Below are 19,539 nucleotides of genomic sequence, written 5' to 3'. Positions count from 1 at the left end.
ATCACCCAAGCTGAAGGAACATGTGCTACCTGCCTCCTCATACTGACTCATTCCATTCTTTTTCGAGAAAGAGCACCCGTCCCCCCCACACACACACAGTTAAAGGGGACTGAATCCACCTCTTCTTCAAATATAAAATCTATTTCCACTTCTTGTTCCAAACTGAAAAGAGATATTCTTCTCACTGCTTTCACCAAATGAGAGAAATGCTTTCACTTATCTTTCAAGCTAGCAATTAGACCTGTCTCCTCCCTTAACTGAAAGTGGCCCAGCTAACCAGATTATCCGAATTGATTTATACCCAACCTGCCCTAAAAATCCCTACAAAGACCGGCTGCAGCCTCGCCGGTATCAAATCTAAAGTCCCCCGCCCTCTGCTCTGAGGCGGAGCGGGAGCTAGGGTTTTCCCGCCCTCCTAGCAGTGGAACTAACGGGATCACCAGGTCTCTGAGTGGCTGGCCCAAGCACCGCCTCTGGCGGTGGTTAACCCGGAGCGCGCGCTCTCCGCTCATTCTTGGCTCCACCCCCTTCCTTAGCCCTACCTCTGTCTGGCTCCGCCCCTCGAGCGGCGGGCGTCCGGCCCGGCCCTAACAGCAAAGTTAGTCCAGTTGAAGTTGCAGCATTGCAGGGACACAGAGGCGTCCGTCCAGTGGCAGCCGGAGGCAGAGCCATGGCGGGCGAGGAAGAGCGCGGGGATGGGGACCCAGTATCAGTGGTGACTGTGAGAGTGCAGTACCTGGAAGACACCGACCCTTTCGCTTGTGCCAACTTCCCGGAACCACGCCGGGCCCCCACCTGCAGCTTGGACGGGGCTCTGCCCCTGAGTGCGCAGATCCCTGCTCTGCACCGACTCCTGGGAGCGCCTCTCAAGGTGAGGGGCGCTGCGGAGGTTTAGGCGGGCGGTGGGCAGCGCTTCTAGGAGATAGACCTTAGCGGGCCGGTACTCGCCTCCGGAAAAATCTCCGGCTGGGGTCTACGCGACTCTGCCTACAGGGGGAGACTCTCAAGTTGAGGAGCCTGTATAGAAGGAAAGTGAGGATTTGTGATTTGCTCTACCCATGTTCCCTTGAAAGTTAGGCCCTCCTGAAGAAGTGCTTGGAGGCTTCTGCCAGGGTTGCTGCAGTGGGCAGAGGGTCGGTAGCCGTTCCGGCTGGAGCGGAGTGGGGAAGTGGAGCTGGGAAGGGACAGATTTCCACCTGCTTCAGGTAAATTGGGGGCGGAGCCACAAAGAGGGGCGGGCTTAGGGAGGACTTGCAGAGTGGACTAAGGCCTGGGTGGGGTTCTTAGAATACAGTCTCCCCGGGGCTGATGAAGACTGGAGTTCCTCCCTGGATGAGAGGAGGCCCTTGGAAGCGGCTGTTGCGCTCAGGGGATGCTGCACGGGTGGAAAAGCCCTTTGAGTCACCGCCCCCATGGTCCCTTAGGCCCGCCGCTGGTGGCCTACGCCTGGAAGGGAGGGGGTGGACCAGTCTAATTTTAAACCGCTGGCTTGCCCTAGTTTGCCGACGTTCCTAGGCTGACTTTGCTCAGTTAGAGAGACTTTTTTCCATATGTCCAGCAGGACCCCCCCCCTTCCCTCCCGATGGCCTCCCCCCACCCGCCGCCAATTCCCCCCGCCCCCCTCCCCGCAGGCATCCCTTTCCGGCTTGCTTTTTCCGGGCCAGGATTCCCAGAGGCAAACACACTACCACCCCCCCAGGGTTCCTGACCTGCGGGTTAGCTTGGAGCTGTGAGGGAGAAGGGAGGGAGTTGATGGGGTGCCTCAATTGGGCGCTGGGTTGCGCAAACATGGCCCTTAGGCCCGGGGTCTCCGCTGGAATGTGCCCTAGACTGCATTCCTTGCGTTGCAGTCAGCCCTGCCTCCAAGTGCAGGCAGGAGGGGGTCGGGGAAACTTGGCGTGGGGAGTGGCCAATGTCCAGGCAGAGACCCGGCTTTAAGACCACAGCTGGAAGAATGCCGCAAACTGCCCACCTCCAGAGTTTTGGGGCAGCCTGCTCTTGTTCAGTCTGTTCAGAGAGGTCTGGAAGAAACATGCCCAATCTGAGGTCACCTGGCATTTAGTATTCGGACTACAGTGCTGAACTGCAACTGTTTAGACAGACTAGGGAGAAAGGGGTGTTGAACTGAGACCACTTATCCTCTACTAATGAAAATCCTTGAACAGAAATAAGGTGAGGGCTGAGACTGTAGCATTTTGCTTAGTACGTGCAAGGCCTTGGGTTCGATCCCCAGTGTCACAAATACATGCATATGTAAGGCTAGAGAGAAGACAATAATTCTCTCACTCTGGGACACCCCTCTTCACAGTTGAAAGCAGACCTGGGATGTTCAAAAACGAGATTCAGAACCTCTTCTTCATTTAGAAAATTCATTGCATGTTTTTGGCCTGCACAACAATGCCCCTACAGTGTGTGTGTGTTTGTGTGTGTGTGTGTGTGTGTGTGTGTGTGTGTAAGTGTAGAAATATGAATGGATATAAAACTGTCTTCCCAAGCAGGTGCTCTGTCCTCCTCACTGTTCCTTAGCTGAGGACTCTACTAAGCTCCATGAAAGACACGCTTCCCATCTTGGCTCTGTACTTCCTGGTCTGACCACCTTTAGGATCTCCTACCTGCTGCACAGAGAACTGCCCCCTCACCCCTAGGCATTGGGAAGGGCATAAAGTTACCACACTGTTTAGAGCCAGAACTTTCTGGAGTCCATAGCTTTGCCAGGAATGGTCAGATGCTCTGTGATGTGCTTGTCCCAAATATAAACTGTGACCACAGACCCAAAATAGAAGGCTGGAGGAAGAGGGACTGAGAATAGGGCAGGGGCAGGGACATCAGAGAAGGGAGGGAGGAGGAGATCAGGGCTTCTCGCAGGAAATTTCAACAGCTGGTTCCTCTCCAAGCCCTCTAAGTGGGTGCCCCAGAGTCACAGGCATGAGTTAAATCTATCTTGCCAGCCTTCTGGAAGGGAGAGACGGACTGGAAACTCAGGCACCACACGTGTAGGCTATTGAGCAAAAATCGGATGATAGGTTTTCTCTGTCCACTGCTTCCTTCTGTGTGTAGTTGTCTGGCAGAAGGAAGATCTCAATCAAGACCTCTGCCCTCTCATTCTGGATTCTGTCATCTCTGCAGACCTTGCAGCCTCCCTGGGGCTCCTATCCCACACCCAGTTGGACTCCATCCCCCCCCCCCCCCAGGGCTTCTTTTCAAGCCATTCAGAGCTTTGCCAGTCTGAGAAACTTTGCTCATTTCCTCCATGTCTAGGAGGAAGCTCCTGGCCACAGCCTCTGACTCATCTTCTGTCCTGGTTGGGGGTGGGGAAGCCTGGCAGTACCATAGGCTAGGCCTAGTGTCCCTACGGGAACTCCAGAGCCTTCTCCCAGATATGCTTGGGCTCTTTCAGCCTAAGGACTTTTCCTGCCCCTAGGAGAGAATTGACCCTTTGATGTCTTAAACCCTAATTCCAATTTACCAGCCCTATATCTCTCCTTCTGGGAAAAGCCTTAGAAGATTTTCTTGAGAGCTGAGGCTCTACTGCATCTAATATACCACTGGCATTTTCCTGGGACCCAAACAAACTTCTTTGACCTTGCTGTAGTGACTACAGAGTCCCCTCTTACTGACAGCAAGGATAGCCCTTCAGTGTCTGGTGGTTACCATCAGTTTCCTCAGCTGGCCGTGACTGAAAGAGGACAAATGTGCCAGAATGTGTCCTGACCACCACTCCTGCCTCAGTTTACCTCTCAGAGCTCTTCAAGGATCTATAGGAATAGATGCTAATCATAGGAGTCCCCAGATTGTTTTTGGTTTGGTTTTTGCAGGGCTGAAGATAAAATCCAGGGCCTCATGCAGGCACCACACAGGCTGAGCTACAGCCCCACCCACCCTATTCCCCCCACCTAGGATTTTTTTTTTCCAGGCAAGTTTCATAAACTGTCCTAAATTCTTGAGCCTATCTCAGGCTCATGAATGTTAGCTTATAGGCTCATGCCACCATGTCTATTCCCCTAAGGATTAAGAAGCCTGTGGGGAGGGGTTGGGGATTTAGCTCAGTGGTAGAGCACTTGCCTAGCAAGCGCAAGGCCCTGGGTTCGGTCCCCAGCTCCGAAAAAAAAGAAAAAAGAAAAAAAAAAAAAAAAAGAAGCCCACGGGGTTTATCTGTTGGTAAACTGAGCTCTTTAGTCCTCTGCTTCAGGAATCTCTGGAAGATAAGAAAATTGGAGCAGGAACAAGGAGCGGCTATTTCCCAGACTGCCTGTAGTCTGCATGTTCCATCAGCTCATCCTTGTAAGCTAAAGATGTTGGGTTGCAGCCTGGGAGAGAGTCCACAGCTTAGGTCCTGGAAGTGGTGGACATGCAGAAGTAGAGATGTGTGTGTAAGTGCACTTCGTGTTCTCTCACTAGAACTGGGAAGACCAGTTTGGGGTATTTGCAGAGTCCAAGAAATTTAGTAACAGTATTGCAGGCCCTGGCCCTCTATCTACTTCTCTGTCAAAGGTTTTCTGGAACACTTCCAAGACCTATGCACCTAAAATATGGGTCAGTTAACTCTGGATTCATTTGGGGCTATGTCTGTCAGTGGCAGTTAACTAACTTTTGTTTGGTTTTGGATTTTTGTTTGTTTTTTTTTTTTCAAAGATTTATTTATTTATTATATATAAGTACACTGTAGCTGTCTTCAGACACACCAGAAGAGGGCATCGGATCTCTTTACAGATGGTTGTGAGCCACCATGTGGTTGCTGGGAATTGAACTCATGACCTCTGGAAGAGCAGTCGGGTGCTCTTAACCGCTGAGCCATCTCTCCAGCCCTGTTTTTTTATTTTTGAGACAGGATCTTACTGTGGGAGGCCTAGGTGGCCCAGAACTCACAGGGATCCACCTCCAACACTCCCTCACACACACACCCTTGCTACTATTGGGCCTCATTATATATCTCTGGCTGGCATAGAACTCAATATGGATGTCACACATCAGGCTGGCTTGAACTTGTGAAGGTCCTCTGGGTGCTGCAGCTCTAGGTATGCACCACCATACCTGACTATATTTCTGAGCTTTGGATTTCTCACTTGTTAAAATGGAAAAGCACATGAAACAGGCAGCCTAAAGTGAGGCATGGTGGCTTGCATCTACAATCCCAGCATTTGGATAACTAAGTCAGAAGGCTTGCCATGAGTTTAAAGCTACAATAAGCAACCCTATCCAGAAAGGAAAAAGAGAAGAAATGGAGCAGGAGAGGTGAGAGCAGAAAAAGAAGAGAAAACTAGACATGGTAAGCCAGGCATAGTAGTATATACTATGTGTGTTATAGGCTGTGTGTGTGTGTGTGTGTGTGTGTGTGTGTGTGTGTGTGTGTGTATGTGTGTATGACCTATAACACCAAACCAACATTTGGGAGATGGAGGCAGGAAGATCAAGATTCAGCCTCATCTATATAGCAAGTTCTGGACCAGCCTGGGCTGTTGGTACTTTACCTTTTTACCTTTTTTTTTTTTCCCTCTTTAAAAGGCAGTCTAACAGGGTTGGAGAGATGGCTCAGCGGTTAAGAGCACTGACTGCTCTTCCAGAGGTCCTGAGTTCAATTCCCAGCAACCACATGGTAGCTCAAGACCATCTGTAATGAGGTCTGATGTCCTCTTCTGGTGTGTCTGAAGACAGCTACAGTGTACTTATATATAATAAACAAATAAAACTTTAAAAATAAAAAGGCAGTCTGTTATCTAGAATGAAGAAGCAAATAACAAAGGCAGGTTGCTTTGCCTAAGGTGCATCCATGTTAGCTCTTCCAGGAGGTCATAGGGTAGCTAGAGACTCAGATAACAGGAAAGTTTGCTACCTGGATTCTTTGGTCCAATTACAAGAGTCCTTCAGCTCGGAATTCTACCCTCTGTCTTCATTGTTCCCTGCCCTTTCTTACGATTACACTGTTAGCAAAAACAGTAGGGGGGCTAGTGATAAGGTGCCACGCCTGTACTGACGGCAGTAAAGGAGAGGTCTGGTCCTCTGTTCTACATGAGCATCTTGGCGTGCATACAACCATATTCAGACACACAGAAGTAAGTACATTTTTTTGTTTGTTTTGTAGGGATTTGTTGTGTTTGAGACAGGGTTTGTCTATGTAATAGCTCTGCTGTCCTGGTTGTAGTCCAGGCTGGTTTTGAACTCAAAGATTGACCTGCTGCTTTTGCTCCCTGAGTACAGAGATTAAAGGTATGCACCACCACTTCTGACAATAAATAATTTGTTTTCCAAACTTGTAGCAAAGGTTACTATCAAACCCTAATCTGTCACTGGACCAGAGAGGGGTGTTAGTAAAAACCTTGCCGAATAATTTTTTTTTAAGTAGGGAGTAGATAATAAAGTAAGAATATGGCTCAATGATACAGTAATTGCCTAGCATGAAAAAGGCTGTTTGATTCCCACCCCTGTAAAAAAAAATTATTTATTTATTACTAAAAACAGAGGAACCAGGTATAGTACTGCATGCCTTTAATCCCAGCACAGAGGCAGGAGGATCTCTGAATTCAAGGCCACAGTAGTCTATGAAGTGAGTTTTAGGACAGCCAGTGCTACATAGTGTAACTCTGTCTCAAAACACCAAACCAAACAACCAGACACCAAAAACCAGGCTTGAGAGGTTGCTCTGTAGTGAAGAGCCTTTACTATTCCTGCAAATTACCCAGGTACACATGGGTTTGGGTTGCCAGAGAAGCCTTAGTTGGGGTACTAAGGAGACTCATGGCCGGTGGCCAAAGTGAGGGAAGCCTAGGAAAAATGAGGGAGGGAGGGAGTACCGGAAGATGGAAGCCAGCCGTGAGGAAGACAAGAGCCAGGGTAGAGATGGAGGCCCATATTTTGTGCTGGCCTAGAGCAATGTCATCAGCCTAGAGCAATGTCATCGGAAACTAAGTCTTGCTCAAGCCTGGCCCACCCCCAGGGTGTGAGAAAAGAGTCCCAGAGGTTTGCCTCTCAGAATGGTGATCCCAGGAAAGGGCCAGAGGGTGTGAAGGATAAGCCCCATCTTGCTGACAGGAAGTCTGTCTTATCCTTGCTGGTGGCCTGATCCTGGTGCCCAACCTCCTATTTCCACTCAGGACAGATAGCTGAGAGCAGAAACCTGACTTGAAGGTACCAGTCTGAATGCAGTCTCTAGATCTTTCCCTATAATAATGGACCCTTGGCAGGATTGGATGGGTGAAATGGTTGGAGAGGCCAACCATTTGCATCTAAGACAAAAGCTTAAACCTGTTTAGCTGAGAACGCTGGAGTGGTGGCCACTTAGCCTTCAGGGCTGGGGCCTTGCTCCAAATCTCCTGGAGGGAGAGGACCATTCTCAGCTTACTTATCGTGGTGCATGGTACATGGAGGAAGGAAGAACTAGATGGTGGGCCCAGCATCCAGATCTGCTACTTTGGCCTGTGCTTAGCCATTCCTAGCAACACACTTGGGTATGCAAGTTGTCAGATACTTAGAGCAGTTTGGTACCTCCTCTTAGAACTCATGGAAGTTGTGAGTCCCCATTTATTAGTGAGTTTTTCCTGAGTCAAGGCTGACTTGTCTCCCTGGCTGGGCTGGAAGGAAAGGTCAGCAGAGATGTTTCCTGCTGTGTCCTGCAGACCTAAAACCAGTTTCTGGCTCATGGATGCTCCATGGGATGAGTTAGTCTGTGAGATTTGGAGGCAATCCTTGGGAGAGGTAATATTTAAAGTCCTTAGAGCCTCTAGTTTGACCAGTACTGGGGCCATGTCACTGGGCTTGAATGGGATGGGTTTGGGGGCAGGCTGATGAGTCTGTGTAGGAAGAGAGATGAGAAGGAATGTGAGGCTGCTCTCAATTGAGCTGACCCTGACAAGATAACCTAGCCCTGGAACCTTGCAGCCTCCTCTCAGACCTGTGCCCTAGTAGACCCAGGACATGACGCTGCTCCCTGGAAGGAAAGAGAGGTCAGGCCTGCCCAAGGCGCCCAAGGCAGGGCAGGCAGCCAGGCAGGAAGTGGGACAGAGAACAGGCTGGAGTGTTTGTCCTGTGTCCCATGTCCCAGGCAAGGGGGTGGGGTAAGGGTGGGTCACTAAGGGCCCCACAGGCTAAACTGTCAGGAAGGAGCAAGATCAGGCTCTGAGGCAAGAGCAAGGGTGCTAACCAGAGGCAGAAGGGATAGGAACTGGATTCTCCTGCACCCACCTGCCTCCACCACCCAGGGACCAAGATCAGTTGAAAGCCCTTGGGTGAGGTTCAAAGCAGGGCAGTGCTGAGCAGATTGCAGGAAAAAAGTTAGAGGTGACTTGTGCAGCACCAGAAGATCCCCCTTTCTCCTCAGAGGCATTCTCACCCTTACATCGCACCTCAACAACAGTTGTGGGCGGGCACACAGATTTTGATTAGCTCTGCATATCAGCACTGCTAATGGAAGTGTCAGGGAGAGGCACAAGGTATTTGGAAGTTACCTCATTCAGGCTTCTCTCTAAACGTTTTCTTTTTCTTTTTTTTTTTTTTTTTGGTTCTTTTTTTTTTTCCGGAGCTGGGGACCAAACCCAGGGCCTTGCACTTCCTAGGCAAGCGCTCTACCACTGAGCCAAATCCCCAACCCCTCTAAACGTTTTTCTTAAAGATTTATTTATTTAATTTATGTATACAAGTACACACCAGATCCCATAGATGGTTGTGAGCCACCATGTGGTTGCTGGGAATTGAACTCAGGACCTTTGGAAGAGCAGTCGGTGCTCTTAACCGCTGAGCCATCTCTCCAGCCCCCTAAACGTTTTTCTTAAAAAAAAAAAAAAAAAGATTTTTTTTTTTTTTTGTCAGGCAGTGGTGACACACACCTTTAACCGCAGCACTTGGGAGGCAGAGGCAGGCAGATCTCTGTGAGTTTGAGGTCAGCTTGGTCTACAGAGTGAGTTTCAACCAAGAGTACACAGAGAAACTTCTTGATTAAAAAAAAAAATGGGGTTGGGGATTTGGCTCAGTGGTAGAGCGCTTGCCTAGGAAGCGCAAGGTCCTGGGTTCAATTCCCAGCCCCGGAAAAAAAAAAAAATTAAGGGGTTGGGGATTTGGCTCAGTGGTAGAGCGCTTGCCTAGCAACCGCAAGGCCCTGGGTTCAGTCCCCAGCTCTGAAAAAAAGAAAAAAAAATTAATTTGAATGAGTTTGCCTTCATGTATGTCCGTGTACCACCTATGGGCCTAGTACCTACTGAGGCCAGGTGTCTGATCCCCTGGAGCTGGAGTTACAAATTATTATAAGCTCTCATGGGGGTGCTGGGAACTAAACCCAGGTCCTCTGGTAGAGCAGCCAGTGCTCTTAATTGCTGAACCATCTCTCTAGCACTTAAAATCACTTTTTAAAATGCCCAATAATGAGCCAGGATTGCCGGAGTGAAACATGAGAAATACACCTATGATGGAGCCAGTGTCTTCCCATGTAGAGTCTGATGGTGTCCAACTCAAGTTCACCCAGAATGGATGTGTAACTGTAGCTTTGGGGAAAGGACAAAAAGCCCAAGACCTGGAGGGATGAGGTAGTCTGGGTCGGCTCTGCTCAGTGTCTTTATTTTAGTGGCAGAAACTCCCAGCTGGTTTGCACCTCTTTGAACCCTTAACACTTTCTCTCTGAGCTTGAATGCTTTTGTGGCTGACGCTTATCACCTCATGAGGCTGTGAACTTCCTTGAAGGCAGCAACTTCCTGCTCTCCTCCTTCTTGTCCCTTCCCTATTTGTGTTTGTTAGTGCAAAATAAAAAGCAAAAACCAACCAATCAACCAAAACGATACCTTCCAGGGCTGTATGTAATTCAGTAGTTTAACATGTGGGAAGTCTGGGTTTGATTCCTAATAGCTCAAAAACAAAACAGACGGCAAAAGTCTGAGCTGCAGCACTAGCCCTAATAGCTCTATTCCTGTTTCCAGCTGGAGGACTGTGCGTTGCAAGTGTCGCCCTCTGGATACTACCTGGACCCGGAGCTGTCCCTAGAAGAACAGCGGGAGATGCTGGAGGGCTTCTATGAAGAGATCAGGTCAGAGGTGAAAGGAAGGCCAGGGAACCCTTCCCATTTGAGGAGGTCTGGCCCAAGCCAGGGTCCACCTCGGGTATCAGCAGCTGAGATACTCGGTCTGTAGCCTGGATTGTAGGCCAATACAGAGAACAATGCTGGGGGCCTGTACCCGCTATTATCTAAAAGTGGGGGTACACTCATACCTCAGTACCTGTGTTTATAAAAACTCTCCCATTCGGCTAACACTTGGACTCCAGATTAGTAGTTGGGAGGGAAGGAGGGCCAGGGTTCACATGTAGATGTCTTTAGATGTCTCTGCTTTGAGGGTGGGGGACTCTGAGAAATCAGTTGGGAGCCACTAACAGCAGCTACTTGCTTTTAGCAAAGGGCGGAAGCCCACATTGATCCTGCGGACCCAGCTCTCTGTGAGGGTCAATGCTATCTTGGGTAAGTGTGTGGTATCTCCTGCCATCTTGTTCCCTTCTTTTCTTACGTAGGCCAGTTGGTGTAGCTTCTTCCCGGCCTGTGCTGGGCTATGGATTGGGTGGATTAGAGATCTGGTGTGTCTTCCTCTCTCCCTTTCCCGTCCTTTTCTTCTGGGTCAAGATTGATGCCACAGCTGGACTGCAGTCATGGTGACAGAGGATTGTGTCCAGAGTCAGAATAGAGAGCAGGCTTGACACTGCTAGAGGCTTTGGTTATGCTAGTGGAAGAAGACACCGTCTGTGCTCCCTTGAATTGTTTATGACCACTTACCCCTTACAGAAAAGCTGTATGGCTCCAGTGGCCCCGAGCTCCGCCGATCCCTCTTTTCATTAAAGCAGATATTCCAGGTAAGATCCAGAGGTAGGTGAGGGTTGGTGCCCAGCCCAGTCCCCCTTAACCTTCCCATGGTGCCTCTAGGAAGACAAGGACCTGGTGCCTGAATTTGTACACTCAGAGGGGTTGAGTTGCCTGATCCGCGTGGGTGCTGCTGCTGACCACAACTATCAGAGCTACATCCTTCGAGGTCAGCTCCATACTTCGCCCTTGGTCTTTGTCCCCATGCCCCCTTCCCCACTGACCTCTTCCCGTTCCTGTGTCTCTAGCCCTGGGCCAGCTGATGCTTTTTGTGGATGGGATGCTAGGGGTGGTGGCGCACAGTGAGACCGTGCAATGGCTGTATACACTGTGTGCAAGCCTGGTAAGTGGCTTTACCCAAACATATGTGTCCCCTTTGCTTCCTTCTGAGCCTCAGTTTCCTCTTCTGCAAAGTGTTTGGAGTGTTTGGAGTAAGCTGAGGTCCCTAGAAAACTAAAGCAAGCCCAGGCCCAGAACCAGGGTCTTTCTATGTTGACCCTTCTCTTCAGATCCAGCCCCAGGAGCCCTTCCCCCTCCTCCAGGAGCTAACAGTCTGGTCCAAGCCCCACTTATATGGATTGACTTCTCCCCCAGTCCCGCTTGGTGGTAAAGACAGCCCTGAAGCTGCTGCTGGTGTTTGTGGAGTATTCTGAGAACAATGCACCGCTCTTCATCCAGGCAGTCAACGCTGTAGCCAGCAACACCGGTCAGAGCCTCTCTTTCCCTTTCTCCACCACTCAGCCCTCTCTCCTACTGCTCCCACCCCTGTGATTACTTCCCTTTCTGTGGGGCAGGTACTCTTCCCTGGGCCAACTTGGTGTCCATCCTGGAGGAGAAGAATGGAGTTGATCCAGAGCTGTTGGTGTACACGGTCACTCTCATTAACAAGGTGTGCAACTGAGACTTGGTGCCAATTGTGGACCCCTGGCCCACCGTCCCCACACATCTACCTCAGCCTTGGCTTCCTGTGTCCACCTTCCAGACACTGGCGGCGCTCCCAGACCAGGACTCCTTCTATGATGTGACAGATGCTTTTGAGCAGCAGGGCATGGAAGCGCTGGTCCAACGTCTCTTGGGCACTGCTGGCACTGATGTTGACCTGCGAACACAGCTAACGCTCTATGAGGTGTGCCAGGGGGAAGGGTGCAGTTCCCAAGTACCTATTCCATTTACTGGGCCTCAACTGCTTGCTCACATCCCGACCACCTCCATTAGAGCGCCCTTCGGTTAGAGGATGGAGATATGGAAGAGGCTGCAGCTGCTGCAGCTGCAGGTGGCCGACGAGAGCGACGGAAGCCATCCTCAGAGGAGGGCAAAAGGAGCCGAAGATCACTAGAAGGTGGAGGCTGTCCTGTGCGTACCCCAGAACCTGGGTAAGTAAATGCCTGGGTCAATGAAGGGGTAAATCTGCCAGGCGTGAAGCTGTCTGTTAACAGGCCCTGCCTCTAGCCCAACAGGCTCTGCCTCTCCAGTAGGCTCCGCCTCCTTCACTGACTCCACCTCGCCTACAAGTTCGGCCTTCAGCCCTACTGGCCCAGCCTCTGGTCTTCATACCTCAGTGAACCTCTTTCCTACCATTTCTGTGGGGCCCTCAGTGGACACTTCCTGTGAGAGAAGTGTCTACAAGTAAGTAGGGAGGTCGAGCCCCACCCCCCAAGTCCTGTCTCCCACTGTCCCTCCACTTTGTGCGCCTCCACAGGCTCTCAGCCTCCTCTGCCCAAACGCTGTGCTTTCTCTTTCTTTTCAGACTTCACCAAACTGCTCCCATTTGGTAAGTGACTGCTGGAGGGTGAGGATTGGCCTGGATGGGGCCTCCTCCTCCCGTGGCTTCTCTTTATTTCTTTCCAGTGTTCTACTCACCTGCCTTGGCCTCTTGTCATGTCTCCCTCTTCACTTTCTATTCTTCTGTTTCTGTCCCTCCTTTTGTGTGCCGGTTTTGTTACCACTGCACCCTGTCCAGCTTCCTGTCCGTTTATCCCATGCCCTGCCACCCCTAGGCCTCTCTCCTTACCACTGTGGATGGGAAGGCACTGCCCAGCTCTGTAGGGGTGCAACAAGTGGGCCTTGGACTGGAGTTGGCACCATAGTTACCATGTCTTCCTCTCATCCCCCTACCCAGCTCCCCTGAGAGTCTACCTGTCCCCCAGTCCCTTACTGGGCAGGCCAGGCTAGAGTAAGTACAGAGGCCAATCTGTCAGGCTTGCCGTGTGCTCAGGGCTTCAGCATCGCTTACCCAGCAGCACTTCATGTAGCCACCCTAGGAGGATTCTCAGGAATTCTTCCTTCCAGACTTACGCTTCCTCAGTAGCCCAGAGACTTAACCACTGGGCAGTTTACTGGATCATAGTGGTCCCTAAGCTTCAATAGTGATACCTGAGTAGCTTAGGCTAGAGATGTGGATGTGGACAGACTGAGTGTGGATGAATTTGGAGAGGTATTTAAAGTGAGGTGGGGTGGTGGTGGTACGAGTCAGGAAGTAAACTAATGGGGGCACATGCCTTGTAATTCCAGCACTTGGTGGGTGGGGCAGAGCCAGGATCAGGAGTTCAAGGTCATTTTCAGCTACATAGTGAGTTTGGGTTAGTCTGGCTTATGTGAGACTTTGTCTCAAAAAAAAGAGATTGAGGAGAAGAGAGGAAGGGAAGACAGTAATAGATCATATTCATATTTCAGCACAAACAGAGTGCACATTGTTAACAGACCCTCTTCTTGATTGTAACTCTCAAAAGCAGACAGACATGTAAGAAGTCTGTTGTGCCTGTTGGGACAGCTATCTTCCTCCCTTGTCTAAGTGTCTAGAATCGGGAGAATGAACATAGAGTCCGGCAAGGTTTCAAGTTAGATGTCAAGTAGAACTTCTGTACACCAAGAACACCAAGTTAGTTGTAACTCCTGGGATGTGGGGCCAGGCCTTGGTGGGTTAGCAGAGGTAGCCCTACTGCATGAACTGTTCCCCGGGCCTGTGTGTGCTTGCACCTGAGGGCAGTGCCCAGTGGCTCAGCAAGGCATGTGTACCACCCTGGGCTGGATTTGGCTCGGACACCATCACTGACATGCACCTCTCTTCAGAGCCCGGTTTCTGGAGAATGTGGCAGCAGCAGAGACAGAGAAGCAGGCTGCTCTGGCCCAAGGCCGAGCAGAGACGCTGGCAGGGGCAACAGTGGATGAGACAGATGAGTCATCAGGTGAGTAAACGCTCAGGCAGAATCCTACTGATAAACAAACCAACCCTGGGGACCGGAGAGAGGGCTGTCTCAGTCAGCAGCTGAGAGAGCTTGTTCTCTCGAAGAGGATCTGCATTAAATTCCTAGCAATTGTGTGGTAGTTCACAACTGTCTACTAAGTTTTGGGAAGTCCTATGCTGCTTTCTTAATGATTGTTTTTGTTTTTCAACATTGGGTTTCTCTGTGCTGCTGTGGCTGTCCTGGTACTCACTCTGTAGACCAGGCTGACCTCAAACTCGGAGATCTGCCCTCAGCCCCCCAAGGGCAGGGATTAAAGGTGTTTATAAACACCCCCAATTATATCATTTTCTCTTTCTCTTTTTTCCCTTTTTAAAAAAGATTTATTTATATATAAGTACACTGTAGCTGTCTTCAGACACCAGAAGAGAGCATCAAATCTCATCACAGATGGTTGTGAGCCACCATGTGGTTGCTGGGAATTGAACTCAGGACCTCTGTAAGAGCAGTCAGTGCTCTTAACCACTGAGCCATCTCTCCAGCCTCTTTTCTCCTTTCGGTCTCTCCCATGTTTCCCTTATCTGGCCTTTTCAAACTCATAGCCCCACCACCATTTTTTTTTTTAATTTTATAGCTTATTACTACCTCTGCAGGTACTAGGCATGTACCAACCAGTTCACAGACACACACATAGGCAAAACACTCATATACTTAAAATTTTTTGTGTTTTGAGACAGGATTTCTCTGTATAGCCTTTGCTGTCCTAGAACTTGCTCTATGGACTAGGCTAGCCTCAAACTCATAGAGATCTGCCTGCCCCCCAAGTGCTAGGACTGAAGGTTTGTGCCACCACTGCCTGGCATATAAAATGTTTTTTAAGAGATACTAAAAAGCAAACCACCAAACCCCCTTTATGTATCCATGGACAAGGGGGCCTTTGAGCTCTGAAACTGGAGTTATAGCACCCAGTGTTAGTGCTGGGAACTGAACTCAGGGTCTTAACTGCTGAGCTATCCACGTCTCCAGCATTTCCAAACTGCCACTGTCATGTTGCTTTATTGCCCCATAGAGGGCATGTGGCTGATAGTTACTTAACCTTTTCCTAGGCACCAGGGAACTGTGGGACTCTTCAGAGCCAGCCTCTGCACCCAGACCACCTCAGAGCCCTGTTTCCCCAATCGTGCTGCGGACCCAGAGAAGTCTTGAGCCTGAGCCCAAGGAGCCAGTGTCACCACGAAGCCCTAAGACTGAGCCTGTCCAGGAGCTTCCTACTCACGTACCCAAGCTCTGCATTGGAGACTTGGACTTCTCAGATCTAGGGGAGGATGAAGACCAGGACACATTGAATGTGGAATCTGTGGAGGCTGGAAAAGCATCCCTGGTCCTGTCACTTCCACCGTCTTCATTCTCTGGGGGTCCCCCTCCTCCCCCCCCCACCTCCCCCACCCATCATAGTCTCCTGTCCACCACCTCCACCCCCACCTCCCCCACCCATCATGGGCTCCTGCCTACCACCTCCACCCCTGGCTGCTCCTTTTCCCCACTCAGCCCTTGACGGCCCAAGGCACCCCACCAAAAGGAAGACTGTAAAACTTTTCTGGCGGGAACTAAAGCCGACTGGGAGCCCTGGGTGTTCTAGAAGCCGCTTTGGGCCTTGTCCTACCTTGTGGGCCTCTCTGGAACCTGTCTCGGTGGACACAGCCCGGCTGGAACACCTATTTGAGTCCCGAGCCAAGGATGTGCTACCCACCAAGGTAGATGGGCTTGGTGGGCAGGAATTGGGAGTTCAGGGGGCCGAGTTATTGGAGCTAATGCCTCATTCCCCACATGGGGAAATGGCAAGGAAAGGAAACTCATTTAAGGCTCTCTATGAATGAGCAGAACCCTCATTGGAAATAGTCCATTCCCAGGCCTTACATCAATGATCCCCAGTCATAGGCTCATTAGGCCATTCAGAGAACTTTAGGGTTCATTAGGCCATTCAGAGAACTTTAGAGCACCCTGTTTTTCTTTCCCAAAACAAGGTTTGTGTGGCCTTGGTTGTCTGGAACTTGCTCTTTAGACCAGGCTGGCTGGCCTTAGACTCACAGATACCCTCCTGTGTGCCTGGATTAAAGCTGCCATGCAGGCTTAAAATGCTATCCCAGCTCGTTCCTCCCTTTTTAAAGATTCAGTTATTTATGTATCAGACACACCAGAAGAGGGCATCGGATCCCATTCCAGATGGTTTATCTACCATGTAGTTGCTGGGATTTGAACTTAGGACCTCTGGAAGAGCAGTCAGTACTCTTAACTGCTGAACCATCTCTCTAGCCCCTCTTCCTCTTCTTAAACTGCCATTCTCCTAACCTTGCAGAAAGCTGGTGAGGGCCGCCGGACAATGACCATAGTTCTGGACCCCAAGCGCAGCAATGCCATCAACATTGGCCTAACCACTCTGCCACCTGTGCATGTCATCAAGGCTGCTCTGCTCAACTTTGATGAATTTGCTGTCAGCAAGGATGGTATTGAGGTGAGACTACCCTAAGGATAAGAGGAGGGAAATGCTAGATCTTTCCTTTGGTCAATAGAACTTCCAGTCCTTCTAGTGGTGGGGATAGGCCTGCCATTTCTGTAGAGCACTCTTCCAAACCTGGAGCTCCCCTAGAAGGCCTAGGGAGGGGTAAGAGACAATGTCTTAGGCCTCAGGTCAGTACTGAAGGCCTCTGTGGGGTGGTGGCTGCATCTTCAGAAACTGCTGACCATGATGCCCACGGAGGAAGAGCGACAGAAGATTGAGGAAGCCCAGCTGGCCAACCCTGATGTGCCCCTCGGCCCAGCTGAGAATTTCCTGATGACTCTTGCTTCCATTGGAGGCCTGGCCGCGCGCCTGCAACTCTGGGCTTTCAAGCTGGACTATGAAAGCATGGAGCGGGTACCTGGGTCCTGGAGCGGGATAGGGTGGTACAAACAGTTGAGTAATGACCATGTAGCCTGAAGCCTCCTTGTTCCTCACACCAGGAAATTGCAGAGCCACTGTTTGATCTGAAAGTGGGCATGGAACAGTTGGTGCACAATGCCACCTTCCGTTGCATTCTGGCTACCCTTTTGGCTGTGGGCAACTTCCTCAATGGCTCCCAGGTAAGTGAAAACACTCGGGGACTGGAGGTCCAGGCCCTGGAACCAGCTAGGACCAGAGACTGAGACAGGGTCCTTTCAGAGCAGTGGCTTTGAGCTGAGCTACCTGGAGAAGGTGTCAGAAGTAAAGGACACAGTGCGCCGGCAGTCACTGCTGTATCATCTCTGTTCCCTGGTGCTCCAGACCCGACCTGATTCCTCTGACCTCTACTCAGAAATTCCTGCCCTCACCCGCTGTGCCAAGGTTAGTACCAGGCAGATTCCACTAAGATTGGCTGAAATATAACTGTGTACTACTTCTTTTTTTTTCCTTAAGACTTATTTATATATTATGGTAAGCATACAAGAAGAGGGCACCAGATCTCATTATAGATGGTTGTGAGCCACCACATGGTTGCTGGGATTTGAACTCAGGACCTCTGGAAGAGCACTCAGTGCTCTTAACCGCTGAGCCACCTCTCCAGCCCCCAGTGTACTACTTCTTGGGGTGACTTCTTCTCCTCCTCCTAATTGGGCTTCTGCGCCAGGGATTACTACTGAAGCTATGGGTATGTGAGCTATATCCTCTGCCAATGGATTTTAATGGCTTAACCACAGCCATTCCAGTTCTTTGGGCCTATTTAGTTGCTACTTCCTCCAAGTAATCTTTTCTGGTTTTGCTTGGAGCAATGGACTAGTATGCCTTGTGTATTAACTATACATTTGTTTGTTGATGCAGGGACCTAAATCCAGGGTCTTATGTAATGAAAGCAAACATTCTATACCACTGAGCTGCATCCCTACCCACCTTTTACTTTCTGAGACAGGGTCTAAGTTGCCCAGGCATACACTGAACAAACACTGTTGCCCAAACTATCCAGCCTGGACCTAGGGGCACAGCTGAGAAATGGCCTCTCCAAAGCTTACAGACCAGGCATGGCAGTGCTAACATGTGGCACTCAAGCCTCAAGTGGTGACTTACATATATAGGGAGGCTGTGTACCCTCTTGCTTTTTAGGTGGACTTTGAGCAGCTGACTGAGAACCTAGGGCAGCTGGAGTGCCGGAGCCAGGCTGCTGAGGACAGCCTCCGGAGCTTGGCAAAGCATGAGCTATCCCCAGCTCTGCGTGCCCGCCTTACCCACTTCCTGGCCCAATGTACCCGCCGAGTAGCCATGCTAAGAGTAGTACACCGTCGAGTCTGCAACAGGTGGGGCCAGGAGCCAGAGTGAGGTAGGATTGCCACCACCATCCCTTGAACACCAAGAAGACTCACTATCCAATCCCCTACTCCTTCCAACCTGCCTAGGTTCCACGCCTTCCTTCTCTACTTGGGCTACACCGCACAGGCAGCAAGGGAAGTACGCATCATGCAGTTCTGTCACACGCTCAGAGAGTTTGCACTTGAGTATCGGACTTGTCGGGAGCGGGTACTGCAGCAGCAGCAGAAACGGGCTACATACCGCGAACGCAACAAGACCCGGGGTCGCATGATTACTGAGGTGAGTGCCCACCCCTTACAGGTCTTTCCTGCCACTTCATAGTTCCTTTTCCTTGCTCCTAACCACCCTTTTTTCCCTGTTTAGACAGAGAAGTTCTCGGGTGTGGCTGGGGAGGTCCCCAGTAACCTGTCTGTCCCAGTGGCTGTGGGCAGCGGGCCAGGTCGGGGTGATGCTGACAATCATGCCAGTATGAAGAGTTTGCTTACCAGCAGGCCAGAAGACGCCACACACAGCCGACGTAGCAGAGGTAGGGCTCATAGCTGCTGCTAGGGGAATGTGTTCTAAAGCCACTTTTGCCTAATTTCTCTGTCTCCCCTAGGTATGGTCCAGAGTAGTTCCCCCGTCACACACACAACAGTAGGGCCCTTCACTGCATCCCCTGAGGAGACTGCAGCCTCTGGTTTACCTAGTGACACATCAGATGAGATAATGGACCTGCTGGTGCAGTCAGTCACCAAGAGCAGTCCTAGAGCCTTGGCTGCTCGGGAGAGGAAGCGCTCTCGTGGCAACCGGAAGTCCTGTGAGCATCCCCTTATAAACCCACTGAATGCTCCCTTATCTTCTCCAACACCCCCTACCCCGCCCTCTGTAACCCTGCTCTGTCCCTACAGTGAGGCGGACATTGAAGAGTGGACTTGGAGATGACCTGGTGCAGGCACTGGGACTAAGCAAAGCTCCTGGCCTAGAGGTGTAAGGGTGCTGCCACACCTGGAGCTGAGCAGAGAGGGCGCAGAGCACAAACCTGGTTTCAGAAGCTTGCACCCAGAAACCAGCATTGTGAACAGTATTAGGGGTGTGTGTGTGTGTGTGTGTGTGTGTGTGTGTGTGTGTGTGTGTGTACACATACATGTATTTCGCATATGTGAGTTCCCTATTCGGAACAAAATAAAGTTTACCTAGCTAATCCAAAAGCCTTTTTCTTTTAAGATCTCTGCCTA

General features: G+C 50.5%; 1 protein-coding gene across 1 annotated transcript; it reads left to right on the top strand.

Annotated features, from left to right (window-relative positions):
- Positions 1 to 601: 601 nt before the first annotated feature.
- On the top strand, positions 602 to 19,512 carry Fhod1 (formin homology 2 domain containing 1). The gene is given in 23 exon segments (NM_001395129.1): positions 602 to 871; positions 9,897 to 10,003; positions 10,365 to 10,429; positions 10,748 to 10,815; positions 10,886 to 10,991; positions 11,071 to 11,165; positions 11,417 to 11,528; positions 11,617 to 11,711; positions 11,805 to 11,948; positions 12,038 to 12,195; positions 12,272 to 12,448; positions 13,892 to 14,007; positions 15,111 to 15,438; positions 15,440 to 15,758; positions 16,361 to 16,516; positions 16,736 to 16,918; positions 17,005 to 17,124; positions 17,204 to 17,365; positions 18,119 to 18,309; positions 18,409 to 18,601; positions 18,686 to 18,848; positions 18,921 to 19,121; positions 19,213 to 19,512. Coding segments are annotated over 23 exon segments (3,543 nt in total). The 5' UTR covers positions 602 to 670; the 3' UTR covers positions 19,296 to 19,512.
- Positions 19,513 to 19,539: the final 27 nt, after the last annotated feature.

The sequence above is a fragment of the Rattus norvegicus genome, chromosome 19, assembly GCF_021556685.1.
Source record: "Rattus norvegicus strain SHRSP/BbbUtx chromosome 19, alternate assembly SHRSP_T2T, whole genome shotgun sequence".
NCBI lineage: Eukaryota > Metazoa > Chordata > Mammalia > Rodentia > Muridae > Rattus > Rattus norvegicus.
The sequence above is the reverse complement of the archived record's forward strand: the minus strand, read 5'-3'. Positions and strand labels throughout refer to the sequence as shown.